The sequence below is a fragment of the Glycine max genome, chromosome 16 (genome assembly GCF_000004515.6).
Source record: "Glycine max cultivar Williams 82 chromosome 16, Glycine_max_v4.0, whole genome shotgun sequence".
Lineage (NCBI taxonomy): Eukaryota > Viridiplantae > Streptophyta > Magnoliopsida > Fabales > Fabaceae > Glycine > Glycine max.
Window position 1 is genome coordinate 762,786 of NC_038252.2, and position 25,933 is coordinate 788,718.

The following is a 25,933-nucleotide window of genomic DNA, read 5'->3' on the forward strand; positions in this document are numbered from 1 at the left end:
TGAGTGACATTGATAGACACAAGGGTTGACTTAAATAATAGTAACGCATCTTTGGGGAAACTCAAGTTATTCAATATTTTATTACTAGAAATTAAAATTTGTTAATATTTCAGTAGTAAACTGTAAAAGATTTAATTTGTAATTACTAATAATTACTTGCATTTATAACCAAAAAGGAAAAAAAAAATCATTTAGTTATCAATTTATAAAATATTTTTCTTACGTAACAGCATGATCGTATGTCAATTGTTTATTATTTTTATATACGGGTTTTGGGGAAGATCGAGGTTGATGATCGATTGTAAGTTTAATAATGAAAGAGGGTCACGCAAGTTTTAATTTAAGGAGTTATAATAATTGACGCATCTACGAATAATGGCCAGCAGGAATTGCCATGTTGGTATAAACAAAAATTGATCAGGAAATAAGTAAGTTGTGGCATTTTAAGATTAAGACCCATAAACTTCAATGATAACTTATAGTAATACTTACAAATAACATTAGTCATGCATGGGCTAGTAGAAGTCATTTTCAAAGGTCTTATAATTGATTTTTTTAATCTTATCTAAGCCAATCCTTATTGTTAATTAATTACTTTTAAACTGCTTTACTTACGCATTTGCATGCTTAAAAGAACTTTATATATGTAAAAGACAAGCATATTTTGTGTAGTCGTTAGGAATATGTTATTGATGAAGTATTTGATTAAGTGTGCGTAGATACCACCAAAATTAAAATGGATCCAATAAAATCACGTAAAATATGTGAATTTTCTAAAGCATCGACAACTATGAGTAGCTTTAAAGGCACCGTAATTTTAAAATCAAATTTGATTTACCGCACTGTCATTGCAAACATACCATAATTTATATGAGATTGTGTCTAAAACATTGTAGTATTATTATTCATGTAAATCATTGAGCAAACTGGTGCATGTTTAACTAATTTACCCGCTTCACAATCACTGAATACCACCCCATTGTATATAGAATTATAGATGATGGTGATCTCAAAGAAGGCTTTGCTTGTGAGGGCATGGCAGATGCCATAGCAAAGCAAGAAGCGGAGAAAGGAATTGGCGTTTTGGGTTTGGGATTTGGAAGGATGTTAGAGTATAGAGTAGAATGCACATGGCCACTGATTTTTTTTGCGTGTAACAGGTTGCATAAACACAAGCAGGTGGCGTGCATAGTCTTGTCACATGGATGTCGCTTCCAATGCGCAACATCCTAATAATAGGATAGGATGACTTTATTCTAGTTGCATTCTCCTTGTTTTATCATATGTTATTTTATTTCTATCAAATGCGAGTCACACTTTTTTTTTTTTAATTACGCATCAGTATAAAAAAATTCAAAATAATAATATCCTTTCAGTGTTCTTAAAGTTATTTCTCTTCAAATAGTTTTAAATAAAATTTAAAAAAATGCATCCAATTATATTATGATATAAAAACATGTAAATATATCTAAAATATATCGTTAGTTAGTTAATTCAAATTCAAATAGTTAATGAGTTTCTTTTTATACTTTCTCAATTACTAAATTTAAATCATTACTTAGTACTTAATTTTTAAAAATAAATTAACAAGTTTGCATAAAAACAAACCTTTAGAAATATTGTTTAAGAAATGACTTAATATATTGACTTATGTAAATATTAATTTAGAATATTTCTTCCAATACAAAACATTATAGTCAAGTTATAATTTCCATATTCAAAATTAATTATATTATTTATAACATAGCTTAATTAATTAATATTTTAAAATTCAGTAGTTACGTATTTAAAATAGGTAAAAAGGATGTGTCAAAAAGTATGTTTGTTAAATGTTTTTGTCCGAGAGTGTGTCTTAAGTTCAAAGGTTGAATCGATTGATTATCTTATTGAAACCTCGATTATTTTGGTCCGAGAGAGGGCCTACCTGGGCCCACGGAAGTCCACAAAGAATCCATGTTCAAAGGAATGGGAAGGGAAAGGGGAAATAGGAACGGGCCAGAACAGAACATTAGTCAGATAAAAAAAAAAAAAAAAAACTCCAAATCATCTTTGTAATGTCAATGATTTCTATTTTGCTTCTCACCTACAAGGTAAAAATAGAAAGATATGGTTGATATTTAATTAGGAGAGCATGCATGCTTTGCAATTCCTATAAACACCTCAGCAGCATGTTTGTTTCTTGTTTCCGAATCTACATGTTCTTAGGGCAGACAATACTGTGGGGAGTCTCATAGGCATGGTCCCTACTCCCTAGAATCCAGAGTTTGATAGAGTAGTAGTACCTGACACCTTGTCAATTTTCCTATGTCACTGCTCAACTCCAATAAGATTTTGTTCTTTCACTTTACTATATCGTATCAGCAATTCATGTAACAGTTTATAGATTATTGGAAACAAATTAATAGTAGTAGTGTATTTGGATCCACTTTTCTCATAATCAATTTCACTTTCAAAATAATAAGCAGTTGTTTCCACTTTTTCAATTTTTTATCATGATTATGGGAGTTAATCAGTTTTGATACTATCCAAAAAAAACTAGGAAACAATAATGCAAAAACATCTTGAGAGATAAATCAATCTCTGACATGATCAAGAATACTCAAGCTCATCAAAAAAGAGAAACAATAATAAGTTGTTCAACAAAATAAGTATTCTTTTTATTGATTTGTATTTTAATGCTATATGAAATGTTTTTTTTTTTTACTATTCTAGAGCTAGATTATGAAGTTCATTATTTTTTGTCTGGATATTCTTTGATTTAGAGTCAAGAAATAATCTTTCAACATTAATATTGTTTAAGAGATTTACATCTCAATGGATATTTTTTCATATACCGTACAACACTTAAGGATCATCTAATTATATGCTAAAAAACAATAATATCTATCAACTATGTCATATCGTGTTGATAGATTATAGAGTTCATTTAAGCAACATTTTAGTATTGTTGGTATAAAAGAAAATAAATTATTTGACTATTTAAAGTAATAAAAGTGATATTATATTATTAAAAAAAGTATAAAATATTATATTACAACTTTAATGAGTTGCATTAGTTATCAAAGGAATACTAGTAACATGTATTCTTTAAGGACATCTGGGTTTGTTACTTTTACAGGGTTCTTCTTATCCTGCCAAGCACCGATGCCTATTTTATATGACCATTGGAGCGTTTAGCTTGTTAAGCACTGGTGCTTAACTCTGATGAGTCCAATAAACAGTTTTTAATAACATAATGTTTATATAATAAAAACAGAAAAAATAAGAGTTGTTGGAGGATATGAAATGATTAAATGTTATGTGTAGTAAAAATTTAAAAGCTACTGGATTGGAGGAAAGAATTATTAAAATTATAAAAATAAACATAAATAATGTGTACATAAGTACATTCATTTAAAAATCGTAAAAAGTTAAAAATAAATAAAAAATAGGTTGCTAAAAGATGAAGACACGTACGTTTTTCCAATGCTGAAATCCCGTTGTCTCTGCTTGCGTCAATAATTTTGTTTGTCACCAAGTTGTGAAAAGAAGTCCTATCGTGTCATAGAACCTTTAGTTGAAATAATTGAACCCAATTGTGAATTTTCACCATTGAAAGACCAGTGCACTTCCCTAGGTACGTGATCACTTGGGGCTTTGATGGAACCCAGTTCAAAACTGTTAGGAAGAACTTTGACAGCAAAATGTACATTAGGGGTCAGGATCATGTACAGTTTATTTTTAAATTGTTCTGCTCCTTGAATTAAGCTTAACCACATAGCATCAATTTCTTTAATAAAATTAAGTTTAACAATTGATAGTATAGGTTATAATATGTCGTGTAATTGAAGAAATAAAGTTAATTCGGTGTGGTTGAAGAAAAGTTGCATAATTTTTTAATTGATATTTTTTCTAATAATACTAACAAATTAATATTTATCAATAAAAAAATATAATACAATTTTATTTGAAATGGCAAATCATCTAAATGCTTATAGTAGTTATGTGTATCACTGTATCATAGTAATCACAGATTCACAGATCTAGTGTTGTGTATTCGGAGACCTGACAAGATACATATGTAGTTCATTTTTTATATATAAGAAATGAAAGAAAGAGAGCTTAAAAAAAAGAGAGAGAGAAAAGTAAAAATAATACTAGTGTATAATAAGTATATGAATATAACTATTGTAGACATAATTGGTGAGTTCTTGTTATTATGTAAATGATGGAGACATGTACATTTCATACACTAGTCCAATCCAATTTATAAACAGGTGATAGAAAGAAAAGGAAACAATAAATAGAGAATGAGAAGAATTGTTGATACGGAAAATAATGACCACACTATTCTACAATAAGGTTCTCGTTGAAATCCTGTATTAGAGTTATGTTATCCAAAAACAAATTTCTGCGAGCTCCTGACCCTGTCTGTTTACTATGTCTACTACCCGAAAATTTGATTATGAAACCTGCATTCTTCTTGTCCTAACATTTAATATCCTCTTTCATATATATTCGAAAATTGCATTTTCCTGATATAAGTATATAGTAAAAATATCGTTCCTTCCATCCAGAATATGCCATAAAATGCATTACATAATTCACATGAGCCAAGTTAATTTGCTCATATCCTGCAACTCACATAACAAAGGCGCTGATGATGTAAATGAATGAAAAGAAAGAGAATAGGAAAAAATAAATATAACTATGAAATTTATGTATGAGAAAAAGGTGCACAAATAAGGCTAATTTTAAGCCCCGAGTATCATCGTAATTTTTTACCTTAATTTAGTCAAACAGTACAGCTTACGTCTTATAAGAATTGCTTATAGAAGTTAATTAAAAAGTGAGTACCGTATATGCTTTTATTATTTTGTTATAGAATCTGTCAGAAAGCGAAAATAAAAAATATACTACCACTAAAAATGTTCTAACAAAAACTGAATTAAAATATGGCCTTTGGCTTTGAGTCACATGAGGCACAATCTTTTTCAGGATACATCTGACATAGTAATAGTATGTAAACAAAAAAATCAGATCCTCTGCAGTTGTGTTTTATAAATTAAACTGCTTGGGATCTTGGCCCTTAAAACGTTGAGTAATTGTTTTGTGAAAAGTCATACTATATACTGTTAACCGAGGCAGTTGGATCCAAACTGTTAACTGTAGCTGACGCTAAAAGAATCCATATCCGTAAACAAATTATAATAGGGTGCATAAAGCATGGGTAAAATGTCAAGACTATAGCAAGATTGAATATTTTTAACAGGTTAAAATATGATTTTTTATCTTTGTAAATATCAAAAAATTTAAAATTTATTCCTACAAAATTTTTGGTATATTTTTTGTCCTAGTAAAATTAAAATGTATTATTTTTTTATTTGAAGTTAAGCTTGGATGAATCTAAATGAGACATCTTTTTTAATTTATATTTTAAAAATGAAATTTCAGAGGATTAAAAACAATCATAAATTATATTTTTTTAAAAAAAATCAAATCACAATTTATGAAAGTTAAAATTGATACAAGCACCACCACCAAACACCACCCTAATGCCACCACCATCAAAACCAAGCACCACCATCAAAATAGCGCCCAAACATCACCATCAAAACCTTCAAACCACTAAACATTGCACACATTTCTTTCTCCCTTAGATATGCAACACCATGTCATTGTGCATCTCCACCACCACCATATCACCATTTGTGACCTAGATGTCGTGGTGCATGCTTTGCTGGCTGGTGCGGGTAGTGGTGCATAGTGAAGGAGGTGGTGTGGGTGGCGGCTTGACGCGAAGGAAATGGATAGGGCGGTGATGGCACGGTGGTCAAAATTATAGTCGAAGGTGAATCGAAGGGGGTCAAAAGGAGAGAATCATGGAAAGAAAAAGCCTAACTTGGGGAAAAAAATAAAACATTTTAATTTTTAGGGGAGGAAAAATATATCAAAAATTTTACGGGATATATTTCAAACTTTTCAATATTTATAAATACCAAAAATATATTTTAACTTTTTTAATATAACTATTAGACTATGTTTGAATTTTCGTTTAAAATTCCATATACAAAATCAAGATAAATCTAATAATGCACAAATTCAATTTTACAAAAGGAAGAATTTGAATAATTTTACAAACCTCATTTTGTTTCAAAAGTCTGTTTGCAACAACAAAATAAAACATATAATTAATTGGTTGACGAAAAAATATATTTGTACAAATATGCATTCATGTGTACTCGGGCAAGCCAGTAATAACCATTACCTGTTCAATTTTAGCTCCAAAACACTTTACACACTATATGTTGATTGTTGCAATTAATTTCATTTTTAATAATAAATATATCGTTAGAAAGTCACTTTAATTGCAGTCATATTTTGCCAGCCTACATTGTGACCTATCAAAATTGGGTGTAGTGTTTGGAATAGGACTACTTATAAAACAACCTAACAAGAAAGGCCGAGCGAAATGTCATCGAGGGCAAACAATGAAAAGTTAGCTCTCACGGGTTTGAGAACCTATATCAAAAAGATACATGATCAGTGTAGTAATTATACAAACCAATTTTGTAAAATTAGATTAATCCTACGCCTAAAATTTAAAAAAAGTAATAGAATTTATCCTAGATCTATGGTTTGATCATTAGTATTACCATACTCTAGTAGTCACAGTTTTTTGCATACCTCTTTGAAGAGATTATTGATGGGGTAGTAGTAGAATAATAAAATAATATTCAGCATAAAAAAAAAAGGATATATGTCTTATAAGCTGGACTTAGACCGTAATACAATTTCACAAAAGTTGCGTATAAGTTGAAGTTTGCCAAAAACTTTACAAGAATTACTTAGGTCTTATTATAATAGACGTGGGATTAAATATACCCCTTATACCTAACTCTATGGGAAGTGAAAAATGATCGTTTTTAAAGTGGGTTAAAGGTGGCCCAAATCAAGGTTGATTTCCAACACACCCTCTCCCCCATCAATAATCTCTGCAGGGAAGAATGCAAAAAACTGTGACTAGCTAATGAAGTTTTTTTTTCTTTCTATATTGTGATGTCTCTGTGCCATATGATAGGAAAGAACAGATAGGTATTGACGACTTTGACTCTTTGAGGGTTTTTGATTCATTCTTCAATTAAGGATGAATGGATCGAATAATCAAGATGTGAGTTGTGCTGTTAATGGATATGAATTTTGATGAACAGCGAGTAGCAGACCAGCTTATAAGAACCTTGTTCTTGTGATAGCTTTGCAGTTGGAAAATAATGTTATTTGAATGAAAATAATACGAGGACATATTCCAGGACAACAATGTATAGTTGTTGTTTTTTTACATAAATAGAACTAGCTCATTTCATTCATGATAGAAGAATAAATGCATAGAGGTATATGCTAATGTATATATATAACTATGAGAGGAGCGATGAAATTGTTACTTTTATGAGCACGCATGTTCCATGAATTTTTCAGTTGAAAATATATAACTATAACTATATAATACATTTGACCACCATGTCCAATGAATCAAGTTATTCAATTTACTTAAACTAATCGAAATTAATGCATTTAAGTTCTAAAACTATTGGTATCAGAGGTGACATCGGTGGGCAACAAGCATGGGTGAAAAGACCCAAAAACAATCCAAAAAAGATGCCAACAGCTTACAATAAAACTACAAAAATATTAGTATTATTATTTTGAGCAGGAAACAAATTTTCTTAAGTTCACACGCATTGGCATAACACGTACAGTTGACATTCTTAACATAACTGTTAATTGACTGACAAGATAATCCTATATATATTTGTAAGAACTTGCATCCACATGCTCTCGGCCAATCCAGTGAGTAGTCATTAATTTTGCTAAAGATCGCACACACTTTACTACCTTATAAACATAAAGCAATTAACAGGCTGAAATGTTAAATAAAGTCAAATTACCCATTCAATTTTAGCTCCAAATCACATGACACCTTAATTTTGAAAATTAACTTTCTACACTATATGCGAATTGCTGAAATTAATTTTATTTACAATACTAGATATAGAAATAAAATACGAATATACCTTTTTTTAACTTGTTTACATGTTTATATTATAAATATTGGTCTACAGATATTAATTTCTCAATAAATTTTGTCAATAATTCCATTTAGGTATGGCAGTGTTAAAGAATTTCCAACACTAATTATCACTTTAAAAAATGATTTGACAAGCCTTCTATGAGTCCTTAATATCTCTTGAACAAGTTTTTGGATACATTATCTTTTAACTGTGGTATAATATTTTAGTACACTTAACTAAAGAAGAACCCCAGTTCCAATAATGTAATGGAATATGACCGAGTGTTTGAATCAATCGTTATTGCACATGTATGATATATGAGGAGGAATTCACTTTTTGTTATTGCACATGTATGATATATGAGGAGGAATTCACTTTTTGTTATTGCACATGTATGATATATGAGGAGGAATTCACTTTTTTTTTAAGAGTAATTCTTTTAGAGTTAATTTTCATTTTCATCGTTCATTTTCTTGAAATCTAATGGTTAAAATTAATTATTTATTACAATCATTATATCTTAAAAAAATAATAATGGAAATGAGAAGTAATTTTAAGAGTTACTCTTAAAATAAATAGATCTCTCCTCAATAAAACATGTGTTGTCATACTGCCATTAAAATTAATCAAAATTTGAGTTGTGTATGGATATGAATTGTGATGAATAGCATAGAGGCTCTATAAGATTTTGTTGTGATAGCTTTGGAGTTGAAAATAAGGTTATTAGAATAAGAGCATGTTTGGTTTACCATCTAACTTGTGTACAAATTTCAAGACAAAATCCAACAGTGGAAGGAAAAATAAACACGAAAAGGGTGTAGATGCTTTTACAAAAGTCCTTTTGCTACCATACCAACTTCCATTTGCAAAGATAGATCCAACATGCACTAAGATTGTGACAATACGAGGACATATTCTTCGACGACAGTGCATAGTTTGGGAGTTTGAAAAGTAACGCTATATACATCTCGTTTATAATGACATACCACTTATACATCGGACGAGGCATGAGTTGCGTGTTTTAATCTTAGATTAATGTATGCACGCTCTTAATCTTAACATAATAAATACGTAGAGGCACAATAATCTGAACCAACAATCTTACAAATCGCATCTCATGTCACCTGTTAAGAATAGTTAGTTTAGTTTGTTAAGGATAGTTATCAGTTTGTTATCTCTAATGAGCTCATACTCACTGTCACTTGCATCTTTTATTCAATCAATTACAAAATGTATTTCTATGATACTCCTCTTCTCTACTTTGAACTCTATGGTGTATAGTCTCACTATGTTGGTACTTGTATTTCTCCTCAAACCATATCATCTTAGATTTCCGATCATTTAGTTCAATAATTTATTAGAACCCCTTCGTCAACTGCTTCAAAGTTGTTCCTGAGTACACTTGCAAGAAAGAGCACACCTAAAACGTATTTTATAGTTTTTACAATAAGGCAATACGATTACAGAAAATTATAAAGAGACTTGACTAAATCCATCACCTGTGAATGAATGATGTGTTTCCACAGCAACACCCGAGTGCAATTCAAATTGATGATGAGGGTTCACCGCTCCATCCGACCCCAATTGACATCAGTTAGAGATAAGCCAGAAAAGGCTTGCAAGATTCAAATGTCCCTAGTATATTTCGGCAAATCCATCTAGCTGCAGTGCTGCCATATACATCTCGCTTAGCATGACATAACCTTTATATCAATCAAATGAGACGTGTAATGAAACCACAATAATCTGATCCAACTATCTTAAAAATCACATCTGATTTCCCCAAATTATCAGAAGCCCTTCATCAACTACTTCGAAGTCGTTATTCTGTCGTTTGTACAATAAGCAAACATGATAAAAATTACAAAGAGACTAAATCCAATGATCCATAGCCTGAGAAAGACGTGTCTCCACAGCAATTCATTCAAATGGATGATGAATATGCAGCACTCAATGTAACAGCAATTGGACTCCTCACAACATGACTTCCATCAGTCCATTCAATGGATCCAAAACTCTCAGAACCATCCAACTTAGCTCTACTAAATGTGACCTCAAACGCCTGCGTCTTGTTTTCGCCACTGAACACAAGCGTGCTGGGAGAAACACCAACACCAACACCAGGTGGAGCATTCACCTTAACAGTGTAAACAACATCAACCTCGCTTCCCACATTCGTAACAACCCGTCTATACTTAACCAAATCACCTTCCCCACCCAACTTCACCGCGAATGAAGGGTAATTCAAGTCACCGGGACTAGCCAACTTCCCAGTCCTCCCCACTTTCCCTTCACAAACACTTTCAACAGCAGGCTCTCTAGTGAAAACCGCAATCTGATTAGCATCATACCCAACAGAACACAAGAACGCCAAATAGTCATTAGAGTCCAAATCATAAACCAAACCAGGGTTAAGTGCCCTATTAGGATCAACATGTCCAGCACCATGAATAAACGGATTTGACTCCTTCCCACTTCCAAGATCCTTAATGTTCCCACCAGAATTATCCACATTATAAGCAGTGGTCATCAATGCAGACTTAATCGCCGCAGGTGACCACTCTGGATAAGCCTTCCTAAGCAATGCAGCAATGCCACTCGCATGAGGGCACGACATAGAAGTCCCCGAAATTATGTTAAACTCGACCCTCCTAGGATCAATGTCCAAATCCGTGGGACCCACACGCCCAGTCCACCCTGCTAAAATGTTAACACCAGGAGCAATAACATCAGGTTTCAGAATCTGCGACGTAAGATGGTTCGGTCCACGGCTAGAAAAGGAAGCAACTTGAGGAGCAGAAGGAGAACCACCAATCACAGTTCCTCTAAACTCAATCGTTGCTGTTGGGTACTGACTCAGCTTTATATACTCCTTAATCTTATCTCCTGCGGTTTGACCCACCATAGTAGCTGCTAAAAGATGCGCATCTGCAAGAAGCTCTTCACCGTTGGCTTCAGTGTTGGCCATAATCATTCCCAACCCACCAGTAAGTTTTACTGCACTACCTTTTTCAACTCTGGCATTCCCTCCTCTATCACAAACAACAATTTTTCCTTGCACTTTGGAAGATTCTAGAGACCCTATGTAACAGTACCTGCTTCCAAAAAAAGAGATATAAGGTGAGTTGATGATTAATGGAGAAGTAAAGAAGGAAAAGATTGCGAGTTTGATCCCTTCTTCTAACAAGAAAACTAATATTCTAACAAATTAACTTTCGCCCATAAAAAAAAAAAAATACCTGCTTCCACAATCTTTAGCATAAACTAATGGAAGCTTAAAATCAGGTAAGCTTTCACCGTAATACAAAGACACGCCACCGAAGACTCTTCCGTCTCCGAGAATTACGTCTGCCGGAAACTCTCTGTCGACGGTGGAAGCTCCGACGGTTAAAATCCACGGTGCTATGTTAACAGCAGTGGAAGGACCAGGTCCAGAGTTTCCGGCGGAGCACGAGACGAGAACGTTGTGTTTGGCAGCGCCGAACGCTCCCACGGCGATCGAGTCGCGGTAGTACTGAGGCGCGTAGCCGGAAGAGCCGACGGAGAGTGAGATGACGTGGACGCCGTCAGAGACGGCCTCGTCCATGGCGGCGAGGATGTCGGAGTCGAAGCAACCGAGCTTCCAGCAGATCTTGTAGGCTGCGATTCTTGCCTTCGTAGCCATTCCTCTCGCTTCGCCCCGTGCATAGTGGAAGAGGCTTGCGTTGGAGACGACGGCGCCCGCGGCGGTGGAGGCGGTGTGCGTGCCGTGGCCTTCGGTGTCGCGTGGTGACTTCGATTCCTGAGATTGGACGACGATTGGTTTAAAGGAACGAAAGACATGTGAAAGTAAAAAGAAATCGAAAAATAAAAATGCGAAATATTTGAATTTAAATCAAGTATAACGTCAGAAATTTAGGTTAATTTTTTAAAATTTTCATCTTACCAAACATTATCTGAGACGATTTTTAAAATTTTTTCATCTCAAATAGCATCTGAGATTCGTGCGCAGTTCGAATCTGGCAACTGACATTTCAAACAGATTAACATTTTTCGATAAAGAAAAGTACCTGAGACTCGTCGATTGGTCTTTCGAGATAGGATTCGTAGCCTTTGTAGAAGGCTTTGGCGCCGATGATTTTGTTGTTGCACAGGGAGGAAGGGAAGTCTGGTGAGGGCTGGCAGGAGCCTTTCCATGAGGAGGGGATTGGGGAGAGATTGTGGTCGGAGAAGCTCTTGAGCTCCGGCCATATTCCGGTGTCGAGGACCCCTACGATGACGTCGTCGGCGTAGTCGGAGTTGGGCCAGAGGCCGAAGGAGTCGGCGAGGCCGAGGAAGCGCGGGGTGTGGGTGGTGTGGGGGTGGCGGATTTGGTCGGAGTGGAGGGCGAGGACGGAGGGGTGGCGGCGGAGGTGGGAGGCTTGGGATGGGGTGAGGCGGACGGAGAAGCCTGAGGCGGCGGAGGAGTAGGTGTAGAGGAGGGTGGCGGGGTGGGGAGAGGGAGGGAGGGAGCGGAGGATGGAGGAGTACCAGGTTGTGTGTGAGGTGAAGAGGCTGGGCTTCTGGGATTGCGCCACGTGGATGATGTAGGTTTGTGGAGCGTCGTCCGATGAAGCGAAAACAAAAAAAGAGAGGAGTAAGAAGAATAGAGAGAATGGAGAAGAAGAAGGAAAAGCCATGATATTAGAGTGTTGTGTTCCTTTACTACTGGAGTTGGAGGAAATGTGCTTATGATGCCTTGATGGGTTCGTTATTGGTTGTGTTACCTGGAAATGGGGGAAGAGATATTGTTTGTTTATTGATTGGATCAGACTATTGGTCACAGACTATTGGTCTAAAATATTTAATGTAGAAAATATAGAAAAGTGTTAAAAATATCTTAAAAATACAATTTTGTATATTTTATTAAAAATATTTTTTCTTTAAGTTATTTTACTAATGTACTAAGGGCAATAGGACATTGGTTAATATTTATATATTTTTAAACATAAGAGAATATTAATGTAATAATTTTTTAAATTTAAATGAAAGTTAATGTAAGAAAAAAAAATGAATTATGTATAGTATTATAATAGTTCAAAAGTTATTGATATAATAATATGCTCATGATATATTTTAATATTTAGGGGAGAGGGTGGAGCCAGCAAAGCAGGAAGCCGATAATTGAAGGACTTATAGGTCTTGATGGCCTGTGATATTTTCTTAGCAATAGCCAATAAAAATAATGCTGTTTTGTATTTTACTACAAAAGGTTCTGCATAGGGAGGATGGGTAGGGCGTATGACATGAAAAAAGATTAAAGATATTACTCTTTTAATATTTTTATTTATTTTTTTAAAATTAAAAAATAAATATATTAAATGTTGAAGTTTTTAATTTAAAAATAACATTGTTTTACTTAACAAAAATGCATTATAAGAAAATTTTAAAATATTATTTCATAATTTTATTTTAGTACAGATTAATGAGATTTTTATAAGTATTTTTTTTTGTAAGAGATAATTTTTTTCTCCAAATGAATAAAATTACTATGAAGGAAAAAAAATCTGAGTATTTAATATAAATATATCTAACACTCAAATTTAGTAATTAATCAAGATCTTTCTATATTAGGTTATATTTTATGGCTAGAATAATGCACTTTCTATATTAGATCTTTCTGTATTATGTGAATATATTAAAATGGGACATCAGATCTTGCAGAATTTTATGTATAAAAAAAGATCTTGCGAATTAGTGGCTGATATGAATTTTTAAAATATCGAGATCGAAATTATTAAGAAAGATTAAAATACATCACGTTTGAGGCACACGAGCAATGCATGTTCAAATATTTTACCGCACACCGGCTACATGATCTAAGCATGAAAATTTGTGTATGGTATACAAATTTTTTTAACCTTTAGATCAATCTTACTTAGAAATCATTATGGTAATCTTTTCTCAACGTGTTTCAAGATTTATATCATCTATGTAAATAATTTTTCAATTATATTATTTACATAAATAATTATTTTTTTTAAATATTTTTTACGTAAAAAAGTCATTAAATCAAACATGCACATAATGGGTTTATTTTAGCGTTTCGGGGTGAGTTCCACACTTTCCTAGGAACGAAACAACTAAAATATTTGAGAGATTAGTGTTGAATGGAGATTGAATGCTTACTTGAAAATGTATGTTTGGTGCATTGAAGGAAAAAAAAAAAAAAAAACTTACCCCCTCTAATTTTACCCCAATTCAGGAAAATCCCAGCTAAAAAATTTCTTGTTTCTCTTCTTTTTTACACAAACATTGAAACAGGGAAAAATTTAACACTTTCATTTTATCAGTCACGACTTAATTTTCTTCTCTATTTCTATTTCTAGACATCCAAATATGCTAAGAGAACTTTAAGTTTAAAACAAAAAGGTATCATCGAGCTTGACAGTACATAAATAAAAAGGAAAGCACAATACAAAATTACGAATAACTAGCCAATTAATATTATGATATTGGTATGTAAATGTGTACGTCTAATATTTTATATATACCAAGAATAGAACAAACACAACAGATTGTAAGAGTGCTGAAATACCAAATGCCCTAAAGGAAAGTCACCACAATATTAAATTATGTTCAGTAAGTGGAATCCTTAGGTGTGTTCATTTTTCAACAAATGTAAAGAGACTACCTATTGTCAATTCGATTGACAAGTACATGATGTTTGGATATACAACAATGGCGTTTTCAGCTGGAGCAGCAATTTATCCCGGCTATATGGAGACCAATTTTTTCTTTCCCGAGTTTCTTTTGTCCCATATATAGGCTATCTGCGTGACAAAAATTATACCAGATGGAGCAAAGAGATGCAGAAAACATGCTCATTTTGATTTAGATCTATTGCAACAAACTCAACTTAAACTTAAACCAGCAATTGTTATAAATCCCATAGCAGTGCACATCCTGAAAGAAAGAAATATCAAATAAAGGGCAATGAGACCCATTCCTAATATTCTGTTAGGATGCATGTTGTTCCGAGGTAAAACAACAAGTGCCCATAACAGTCCTGTGATCAGAAATCCCATGGTGTAAAATAAGCTACTGTCTTCAGGCACCACATACAAAGAGGGTTTCTTTGACCAAGCCCCAAGCAGTAACGAGATCCCCAAGCCAATAAGTGTGTTGAACATAGGACCTGCATAGCATCCAGATAAGGCAATCTGAACTCCATCTTCTCCATCCAATGCCAATGAAATATTTGACATCAAATCTCCCATTGAATTTCCCCATGCTAATACGGTTAACCCCAAGATGGATGGGTTGATTCCGAAAATAACACCAAACGCTACCAAAAGAGCCACAAGCTCATTTGCTATTATGTAGAACCACACTATACTCATGAGGAATCCTCCCAGAACCCAAGGAAGCAAGAATTGGGGAGGCGGATGATCAGACACTGTGTATTTATATGCAAGAATACCAAAGGTGCATCCAAGAGTAACACCAACACAATAAGAAAGTATAACACCCTGATTACTCACATTATCTTGGGTGCTACACAAAATAGCTAGAAGAATAGGAGCTAATGAAGCACTAGCCACAGCATAAGGCTTTGACCATACTTCCTCATGAACCATTGGAATTGTTAGCCGCCTAGGAATTGCCAGTGGAATCTCCATCATCAGAAAAAGTTTTGATACAGTGAACGATGTCCTGGTGTTTTCCGTGGAGCCATCACTCCATCCCCAGGGAGGCCTTTCATCATCCAAAAAATTGATCTTATTTGCCTGGTTTGAATATATTGCCACATTTGAGGACCACATCCACTGTGGCAACGACGGAGGGAGGCGAGGGGGGTCGCTCTCAGTGTCTTCCAGTAAAGAGCTATAGATCGAAGTATCCTCTTCCGAACCTAGAGAGAACACACTTCCCTGGACAGGAAGCATTGGTGTGACAGCATCCAATTTCAACCTCCGTGCATGTTTCCGCAATATCTCGTTGGCAGCAACAATGAATGCATACACAATATAAATCGACACAAAGGCAATGGCCGCCCCGACACCCACCTTCCCAACAAACAAAATCAAAAGCAGCGAAACAAGAGTGATGAGAAAGAAACTCACGTCCCTTATAAAGCATCTTCGATCAATTCCAATCTCCTTATCCGCAACACACAGCGAAACAGTTCCAGCAACAATAGTGGTAACAAAAAGAGCACCACCCAACACACTGTTAAGCCCTACATCACCACTTTCAGCACCCACAAAAGCAGCTATGCTAGCAAACACATCAGGTGCTCCATTCCCAAGTGGAAGCAGCACAACCCCAGCCACAGTTGGAGGCAATTTCAAGAGCCTTGACAGATGCTCAAGAGAAGGGCAAAAATAATCTGCAGCAGTGTTCCCCAAGAGATAAAACAAAGCAGCCAGCCACACACCCAACACTAGATAACCAAACAAACTAAAACCCAGACATGTACAATAGAAAAACTTCAAGTAATCGAGATACCCATCAGAAGAACACTGTGGATTAACCTTTAAGAATTCACAGGGACTAGAATAACCATCATGTTGAACCAACCCACTACATAATCCAGAACTACTTACGCCTAAATCATTTTCACCAGCTACACCTGAAGTGTTGGCGCTGATTTCCACCATTCGACGGTGAACCAAGGAAGACCCATCTCTCAAAATCGCATTTTGAGGCAACCCATGATTCGTGAAGTACGAGGATTGTCTGAGAATCGGGTTGCTGATGATGTCTTCCCGGTTGTAAAAGAAGAAAAGCACAACCATGGAACACAGAGCATTGAAAATCCCTTGAAATTTTCTGCGTTTTGCACCAAACAAAGCATTTGGCGCTTTCATCTCCAATGTTACTATCCTAGGAAAGAGTTTGGGGTTCCAATTGCTCAAATTCAGAGGCGGAAAAGTCGTCTAGGGTTTCGGTTTCTTGAAAGGGAAACGAAACCCGAGAGTGGGAATTGAGACAAAATAGGAAGCAGAATTTGAAGGGGGAAAGATCACATTCCAGAGAAGTGGAGTGGGAATTAAAGAATATTGGAGCTTATCCGATGATCTGAAGAAGCAGAAGAGTGAGTGAGGGTTCAGAAAGGTACGGGTTTGGCTGTTTGGAGGTTTTGTTTTCTATGTTCCTTGGCATGAATGGAAAACTTTGATTTGTTCTTTACGCCGTTAAATCTTCATCTTAAATGTACACGGAGATTATCATTGTTAATTTGTTATTGGACAATTTCAGTAAATTAAAATTAACTTTTAGTCAGGAAAAAAATGAACTTTCCATAAAAAAAATTAAATTATGTGAAATTTTCATAATTTACATTGACACTCTGACAGTAAAAAATTTCTCTCCTAAAATTGTTTCTTGGGTCCTTACGATAAATTTTCATGTTGATTGGATGGAGAATTTTGAACTTTTTTTTATATATTTTAAACTTAAATCTGTTTCTAATCTTTCTATTTTTTTGTGTTTTCAATTTTTATACTTTTTATGATTTAATTTTTCATAAAATTTAATTTGTGATTTTTGTTTTTAATCATTAGTCTTTATAAAATTTTAAAAAATTAATATTAAACTTCTTATATTATAAGATATTCATTTTTTAGTCATTATTATTTAAGAAATATTAAATTTATTTTTAATGAATAATGAGAGACTAAAACTATAATTTTTTAAAAATATAAAACAAAAACACAAAAACAATTATAGACCCAAAAATCATAATACAAGTATATTATAAAAATTAGAAATATATTTAAGCCTTTATTTTAAATAAAATTAATTTATTGAAATAACCCTAACACACCTTAATTTTTCATTTTTACCTTACACTTTTGTTTCTTTATCACATTTTTTTAAATTCAACTCTTAATATACATTTAAGAAGTGTATTATATATATATATATATATATGCGTCCGTGTGAAAATATAATTTTTTTTTGTTAATTTTTAATTAATGTTAATCTTGTGTTGAATATATATTGAATCATATAGGTCATGCAACATGATTTACAAATCATGTCAAACTCTTTTAGGGATTTTAAACACGTTACCTAAAATGACGCAAAGTAAGGACTCTATTATACCAGGCCCACAAGAGATCTAGTTGGAGGTAATTGACCTCGTATTGCCCTTAGTAGGCGTCGTGGAAGGTTACCGTATTTGAGCTCGACCCTACTACTAATAAAGGAGGAGACAAAGAAAGAAGGTGAATAACATTCTATCCCGACAACACTTTCGACAAACATATTGACTTGAGCGCGGAGTCCCTTTCCAGGAATTCACTCCCACCACAAGAAAAGAAGCTCATACACACAGAGAGAAGAAGAGAAAGAGAGGTACAAATGGGAGCAGGTTGGGAGACATTGACCTTGGTAAGAACATTTGACGCCCACCGTGGGCCTAGAGAAATTTTCCTTTGGTCACAAGAGTATATAGTAACGACCAAGAGCTCACCGATCATATCATTAGAGATGGAAGAAGCTTCTCTGATCCAAAGCTTTCGAGAGTAGTTAGAGGCTCTTCAAAAGAAGAATGTGGAATAAATGGTCGCACTGAGATAGAAACAAGAAGTAGACCTCCAAGCCCTACGGGAAGAAAACAATGTCATTCAAGCTCAGTTGCAGGCATGAAAGGCCAACACGGTTCCAACTCGTCCAGGAGCAACTGAGTTGGAACATTCCTCATATGAAACCAACTATTACACCAACACCATAGAAAGGTCTCACCAGAGATCTTACAGCCAACTCGCTAAGCTACGTCGCTGACATTCGTTCATCGATGATATCCTGGATGTGCCCCTTCCCCTAGGTTGGAAGCCGTTGAACATCGACCAGTATGATGAAACTATAAACCCTAATGACCACATCGAAGTCTATGTGACATAAGTGAACTTGTTCACCAATAACTACTTTGTCCTCTGTGGAGTATTTCCAAGCTCGTTAAAGGGACCTACCTTAACATGATGGCAGCAACTCCCCCCTCCGATAATTAATACGTTTGACACACCGATCGAACATTTTGGTGAGCAATATGTTACATGCCAATCACATCACACAACATCGGTAGCCCTGATAAACTTGCATCAGGTGGATGACGAGTCATTGTGGGACCTCATGGCTCGTTTCTCTTGGATTGCAGTCAAAATCCGAGACCTCAAACCTATAGTGGCTTTTCATGCCATAATAGCAGCTCTCAAACTGAAGGCGCTTGCAGACAGCCTATGCAAGAATAGGCCAACAGGCATGGACGAATTAAGATGTCGTGTTATTGGTTTCATACAAATAGAAGATTTGTCAAATTTTTGCGACAAGGTCCGAAGAGGAAGCCAAAAAAAGAGTAACGTCAGCAAGGAAAAAATCAAGCCTATCAAGTACAAGCAGTTCTTTCACTAGCTCGGGGTCAAACATCTGGTGTCTTCAATCGAGCACCCACAAACAAATGGACAAGAAGAGGCAGCCAACAATGGAGAAATCCAAGGGATTTTGGGTAGAGAAGTTGCCTACTATTCTATGGGCATATTTCTGCACTCCTTAATTGACAACAAAGGAGACTCCTTTCAAACTGACCTATGGCATTTACATCCTGATTCCGATGGAGGTTGGTGAGCCCTCAACTAAAAGAGCTCAATTCCAGGAAGCCCTCAATGACGAGGACCTAGCAATGGAGTTGGACCTGATCGATGAAGTCAGGGACTACGCTCAAGTACAAGAGGAGGCTTGCAAAAGAAGGGCAACTCAAAAGTATGCATCAAGGTTGAAGAGAAGAGAATTATGAGTTGATGACCTGGTTTGGAGAATAAATGATGAAGCAAGAAAGAATCCCACTAAAGAGAAGCTTTCCCCAAACTAGGAAGGACCCTTCAGAGTCTTTACGACACCGCAGAATGAAGCATACCAACTTGAGGAGCTCGATGGAAAGGCCATACCCCGAACTTGAAATGCAACTTATTTGAAGCCATACTACAGTTAAAAACTAGGTGTTGTACTCTTTTTCTTACCTCAGTCTTTTTTTCCAAATAAAAAGAATGAGTTTTGGCTAAAGAGGTTTTACGAGGCAAACCTGGGTTAATGTAAAAGGAACACACTTAATCATTTATCAATGAAATCCTTTTACAACTTATTTCTCATTGTAGAAGCAAATAACACAAGAAGGGGAGTTGAATTGTATTTTAAAAATTTAAAAACTTTTTAAATATTGAAATCAAATCATATTTTATCATTTGTTGCAAATAAACCTAAAAACACTTAGATAGGTTTTGATTTAGAATTTAATAGACAATGAGAAAAATAATTTTCTTTGAAAACAAAAAGAGATATAAGATTTAAAAACAAATTCAAAAACCTTTGTGAATTAAACAACAAGAAAAAAACACAAAGAATTTATACAGGTTTATCTTCCCGATGCACTAAACATACACTGAGTAACTTCTAACGAGAGAATTTCCTTATGTATAAGTCATGTGTGACTCACGTATTAATACTTACATATTTAATGTCTGAAAATAAAGATAATTCCACTTTGATCCTTCCAATAAACACCCCTAACTATCATAACCTGATAACCTCAATGTACACGTTGATCCTTCCAATAAACACCCCTAACTATCATAACCTGATAACCTCAATGTAAAGGACTTGACTCAAATTTCCCTTGGACCCAAAATAGTGAAAGGTCAACTCCAACCTAGCCCAGAAAGAGTTTGAACCTAGGCCCAGCCCAATCTTATTCTTACTCTCCAGCCTCATATCGTTTGGAGCGAAGTGTATCAACTATCATTTCATTTTCAAGCCCTGATTTTGATGAGATTATTATTTTCCATAGATGATATCTTGTACTTTATTTTGTTTTTTATTTTTTAAAATTCGTTATTTTTTTTCATCCCCTTTTTTCTAGAAGATATTTTTCCATCCTACTATACTAATGGCGTTGTTTCTCTAAACCAACAAAGGTAACACTATCATTATCACATAAGAATTATTAACAACGCTATTAAGACAAAATTATGAATAAAGCATCATATATAAAATAAGGCAAATGATGAACTTGAGATAAAATAATTAAAAAAAAAAACTAGAGACCAAAATAAGAAAGGCAGTTTTACAAGTGTACTCACACATAAGGCTATGCAAATTTTGTAGGTAATGGTGTACGGTTAATAGCAACGGATCTCTAAATTTTTTCGGAATTGATTGGTATAAGCAAAAGACACAAGAAATTAAAGTAAGATTGTGACATAACATGCCAGTACAAATATATGGTTCACTAGTTATTATCGTTTTCTTCATCCCGTTTAAGTCTCATTTCAAGTCATAGATTGGTTTGTTTTGTCTCCATGCCCTTCTGAGCTTAAGCCTGAGTGCAAGTTAATCTCAAGAATTCTTTAGAATCCCACAACAGACAAAGTCAAATTGGTTTGTCTACATGCACTTTCTGGTTAAATTTCGTGTAGATTCTACGGCATAACCGCAGGCCTAATTCTGGTAGGAACATATTCGTTGACAACCTACAATCACGGGAAACCATTATTATTGATGACCTAATTTTGCAACTTAATAATTGCCCACTTGGTTTTGAACAACACATAAAATAATTCTGACATATGACAAAGAAATGAATGGTTCATGAGGCCACTTTTTTATAATTTTAATTAGCTCATTAAATTAATTTCATCCTTAATTAGTGTGCGTAGAGCAATGTGAAGGGTATCCTTTTAAGTTTTAACTTATTCAAGAATTAGATAAACTACTTTCCCGGAAAGAGAGGAAAAATACACAATTGATGGGAGAGTTTGGACACTTGTTGGGGGTGGTTTAGGCTTTATTTTTTTCTGGAGGAAACTACCAAACCCTTTTCAAAGAATAAGACAGTCAATTTTTTTGAGGTAATATTAACTATCATCCTAGCTGGCCAGAGCATCCATTCATATATTGTTCCAAGTACACCAATATTGACAATAGTAATACAACCATTGGTCTCAATAGTCAACTGTATAGTAGCCTCTCATTGCAACGTAATACATCAAGTGAAAGTGGAGAACCTAATTATTTTGCTTCACACCTTCTCCAAAACTAGAAAAGTTAAGTTCTACGCTTTTTAAAAGAAAAACAAATGCTTAAAACAATTTTATTTTGAGGGAAATTTCTATACACATGACTTTGTTTATACGATCAATCAATTAGAAATTATGTTAGGTATGATTTAAGATAATTACAGAATTATAAAAGTGCACAAAATTACCGTGCATAACACTATGTAATGCATTTTAGTGCTTTGAAATTAAATTATTTTACTTTATCTTATTTTTTGTATTTGAATTTAGCTTCTCCACAAATACTAATATTTTTCTAGCAAAATGTATCACTTTTGATGTTCAACAAAGCTTACCAAACGTCCAACTTCTACAAGCATATTCGTTACAGAATCCAACAAAGTGGCAGATGTGATTTAATAATTCATATAAATCTTTCAAACAGCAAGAGATGACTGATTTCTTCTTCAGGAGTATAATGTTATTTTATGTGATAAAGTTTATCTCAGGACACACAAGTAATAACATGATGATATGTTCATTGAAAATTGGTGTCATTTGGATCTATGTGGGGGCTGCTGCTGCAGATCATCATAGAAACAAAACCAAGCTCCAACTGACACGTCAGTCCTTGTGTTCCAGAATGTTCTGTCTAATAGAATCACACAACAGCAATTCTATCTGGCATTCGTTTTGTAGTGCTTATTTGATTAACACTCATCATCATAAACAGTTTCATATATCGTAACATACAATTGATTATTAATTTTTAGTTAAATACTATATGTTTTATTTTTTAATCGCTTGGAATAGTTCAGAAATAATTTTACTAAAATGTAAATGAGACTAGAGCTTTGTTGTCATCACACTGATGTGTGGCGCCAGAAAGATCTAAAGGGAGCACACTGAAGAAAATCACAAATGGATGAGACCATCCAACGACTTTGCATTCCTAAGGCATAATAGTCATTCATTCCTATGGCCCTTGGTCCCTCTTTCTACAATACTAGCCACCCATCTACTTTTGTTTCCATGTCACGGTTCTATTTACAGCTTGTTACAATGTTACCATTTTTAAAGGGAAAGGGTATTATATTCAATGCTGAGGTGCCATAAAGAGAACGAAAGTAAAAGAACTTTGATAAGTTTGTCACATATGGAAAGGGAGGACTAGTCAATGAAATAAAAGTATTAATAGTTTTTAGAATTTAATGATGAAGATATTTTTATATTGTTATCTAATCATAAATACTTTTAAGATAATTATATAAAATTTAAATTTATAATAAATAGTAGTTTCTGATTAAATAACATTATAAAACTATTTTACATTTAAGTGCATATTTATTTTTCTCTATTTTATGCAAAACTTAGCACACACAGTATCAGCTTCAGGTTTATAAACACTAGAGATATTCATGACTGTTTCAACATCCAACCACCCAACCCTTTTTCAGTGTCTTGTGTAGTTGTGTAATTGACTCACAATTAAATGAATGTTAGAAGCTACTGTGCATTGCACTAAAAGTAGACCAGTCAATTTTATTTTTCACCAATGATTAGTTTTTTAAGCCAGTTTGGAGAAGTAGAACTCAATTATTGGTGTCTTTATTTTTCTTTTTCACTTTAAATAACCCCAACTGATTCCAACCAAGTTTAATGAATTTGAGTACAGACAAGATTAGTTGATATCCATGATCAAATTTTGAGACTTTGCAGGGTTCAACAATAGGGGCAGCATTGTCCCATCTTCTCTTCTCAACTGCACCAATTGTGAAATGTGACATGTTTGTCTTCAGTTATTATGAACATTATTATCTTATTTCAAACAAATAAATGGAATAGAAAACAAGGTAACTGGTATTATGAGTGAAGCAAAATTCTTGACCAAATTATGTTCAAATTTTCTAACAAAGTGATTGAAAATTCTGTACTGGACAAAACTACAATTGAACATCTAAATTTTTTGCAGCTCATGTTTTTTCTGTCCTTATTTCTGCTTCCTGCTTCCATTTTGATCCAACTAAATACACAAGTATTCTCTTCATCACAACCCTTCAGAGAGAGTAGGGAAACAGCTCTCAGATCTTGTAAGCACAGAAACATGAATTTTTGTGATAGTCTTGGTTGGACTATTTGGTGTGGACCTAACTCTAGGAGAATCCAAAGTCCTTCTAAGAATCTGTCTCATAGCTGATATCAAGTGCACTGTTGGATTTGGAGGAGGCCCTGATGATGCCTTGAACTTTTTGCAGAAGTTCATATGCTTAGCCATTGCTTCTTCTGTGCTAACAAGCCTCTCAGACCTTACAATTTCATCCTTAACAGCCTCAGCACACAACCCACAAACCCATTTTCCGAAATACCTCTCTCTGATTCTTTCTATATAGGCTGGGGTGCACTCTTCTGTTAGTCCACAACAGTCACACACAGCAAATTCAACTTCACTTTGTGCAACTAGTATGCTAGCTGCTGCTGCTGCTGATTGAGTTTCTGGTGCCGATATCACCATAGGGTCAATGATCATAGGTGCAGACATTGCCAACCACCCTGTCAAGAAAACCATCAACACCAAACATGTTAATAATTTAATATCCTTCTGTTAATATTTAACATACGAAAGATTAAAGAAAAATATTCAAGGATATGCTTCAATAGACATGCATACATACATAAATGCATAAGGCTTTCACAAGATCAATAAATCTATTGGTTCTTCTATTGAAGAAACAATGAAGTGTTTCAGCCAATGAAGAAATCAAGAAAAGAAAAAAAAAATCCAACCAAGCTCTTTTCCCTTTTAAGTTTATGGCAAAACTTATTTTTGTTGAATGTAACACTAGCAAGGGAAGTTATAAGAATAAAACAAGGGAAATTGAACAAAAGTCATGATAAAATTGTATAAGCAAACAAAAACTGAAGATGAAATTTGATGAGATTATTACCAGCAGAAGCAGATCAAAATAAATCAAATCAACAGTTTGTTAATCTTTTTTTTTTTTTCTCTAATCCTGCTTGCTGGGTAGGTATTCTTCTCCTCTTCTTCTTATCTCTCCTTCTCCCACTCTCCTTCCTCAATTTTTTTTTCAGGGAACAATAATATCTCAGACATGAAAACCATTTCAAAGAAACTTAAAACAAAACAACAACCTTTTGCTTTCTTCAACCTCCTTCAAAAAATTAAACAAAGATTTGTTCTTCTTTTTTTTTTGAGAAAAAAGAAGATAATTTGAAGAAACCCAAATCTTATGTGAGCAAACAAAGGGATTTTATTTGGCTTCTGCACGGGATCTGCACTACTTGGCTATATATGAATAGTGGGGAAGGAGAGAGAGAAAGAGAAAGGCACTTTCTAGAGAGAGAAAAAAAGAGGTGAGAGAAAAAACATCAATGATTGAGACTTTAAGGTGGACTATGGTATAATCCACGTCGACACATTTTTATTGAATGTGTGAATGTTTGGCCATTGATGATTGGATTGCCAGCTGAGCATTATGATTTCGTGAGTCTCTTCTTACCAATATGTGTTGGTCTCCACTTTCAAAAAATAATTATTCACACACTTATATAAATGTTGTTTTACAAGAGTCTAATCTTAAACAAATAAATTTCTCAAATTTTATTTCAACAATCCTATTTAGGATTTTTGACTTTTGCTTTTGAGATTCTGAGATATCTTATTAGTTTTAATTCTTTGATCAATTATAAATCTAATAATTAGACTGAAATATTATTATACTTATATTTTTTTTCTTTTAAAAATATATTGTGAGTATAGAATTCAGATTTTCTCACAAATTCAGCTAGTGTGCTGCCAACTAAGTATACTCACCGAGTAAATTCTTTAGTTATTCTTTAAATTTTAATAAT

General features: G+C 34.1%; 3 protein-coding genes across 3 annotated transcripts; all 3 read right to left on the reverse strand.

Moving 5' to 3' along the window:
* Window positions 1-9,294: 9,294 nt before the first annotated feature.
* Window positions 9,295-12,796, reverse strand: LOC100793990 (subtilisin-like protease SBT1.4). Its single transcript, NM_001370784.1, has 3 exons — window positions 12,098-12,796; window positions 11,288-11,829; window positions 9,295-11,143 (listed from the first exon to the last, which is right to left on the reverse strand). Exons 1-3 carry the CDS (start codon window positions 12,704-12,706, stop codon window positions 9,973-9,975), a joined length of 2,322 nt encoding a protein of 773 aa, NP_001357713.1. The 5' UTR covers window positions 12,707-12,796; the 3' UTR covers window positions 9,295-9,972.
* Window positions 12,797-14,491: 1,695 nt separating this feature from the next.
* Window positions 14,492-17,196, reverse strand: LOC100796101 (cation/calcium exchanger 4-like). The gene has a single exon (NM_001370783.1). It carries the CDS (start codon window positions 16,877-16,879, stop codon window positions 14,921-14,923), a length of 1,959 nt encoding a protein of 652 aa, NP_001357712.1. The 5' UTR covers window positions 16,880-17,196; the 3' UTR covers window positions 14,492-14,920.
* Window positions 17,197-23,946: 6,750 nt separating this feature from the next.
* LOC100799109 (uncharacterized) lies at window positions 23,947-25,576 on the reverse strand. Its single transcript, XM_003547724.5, has 2 exons — window positions 25,009-25,576; window positions 23,947-24,613 (listed from the first exon to the last, which is right to left on the reverse strand). The coding sequence occupies exon 2, from the start codon at window positions 24,600-24,602 to the stop codon at window positions 24,111-24,113; it is 492 nt and encodes a 163-aa protein (XP_003547772.1). The 5' UTR covers window positions 24,603-24,613; window positions 25,009-25,576; the 3' UTR covers window positions 23,947-24,110.
* Window positions 25,577-25,933: the final 357 nt, after the last annotated feature.

What these genes read in the sequence shown, in the direction of transcription:
- LOC100793990 (NM_001370784.1), bottom strand. Translation starts at nt 12,706, where the DNA reads ATGGCTTTTCCTTCTTCTTCTCCATTCTCTCTATTCTTCTTACTCCTC. An exon ending in GACCAATCGACGAGTCTCAG is followed by an intron (nt 11,830 to 12,097) that starts GTACTTTTCTTT and finishes GTCCAATCTCAG; the next exon opens with GAATCGAAGTCACCACGCGA. An exon ending in GCTAAAGATTGTGGAAGCAG is followed by an intron (nt 11,144 to 11,287) that starts GTATTTTTTTTT and finishes TTTTGGAAGCAG; the next exon opens with GTACTGTTACATAGGGTCTC.
- LOC100796101 (NM_001370783.1), bottom strand. Translation starts at nt 16,879, where the DNA reads ATGAAAGCGCCAAATGCTTTGTTTGGTGCAAAACGCAGAAAATTTCAA.
- LOC100799109 (XM_003547724.5), bottom strand. Translation starts at nt 24,602, where the DNA reads ATGTCTGCACCTATGATCATTGACCCTATGGTGATATCGGCACCAGAA.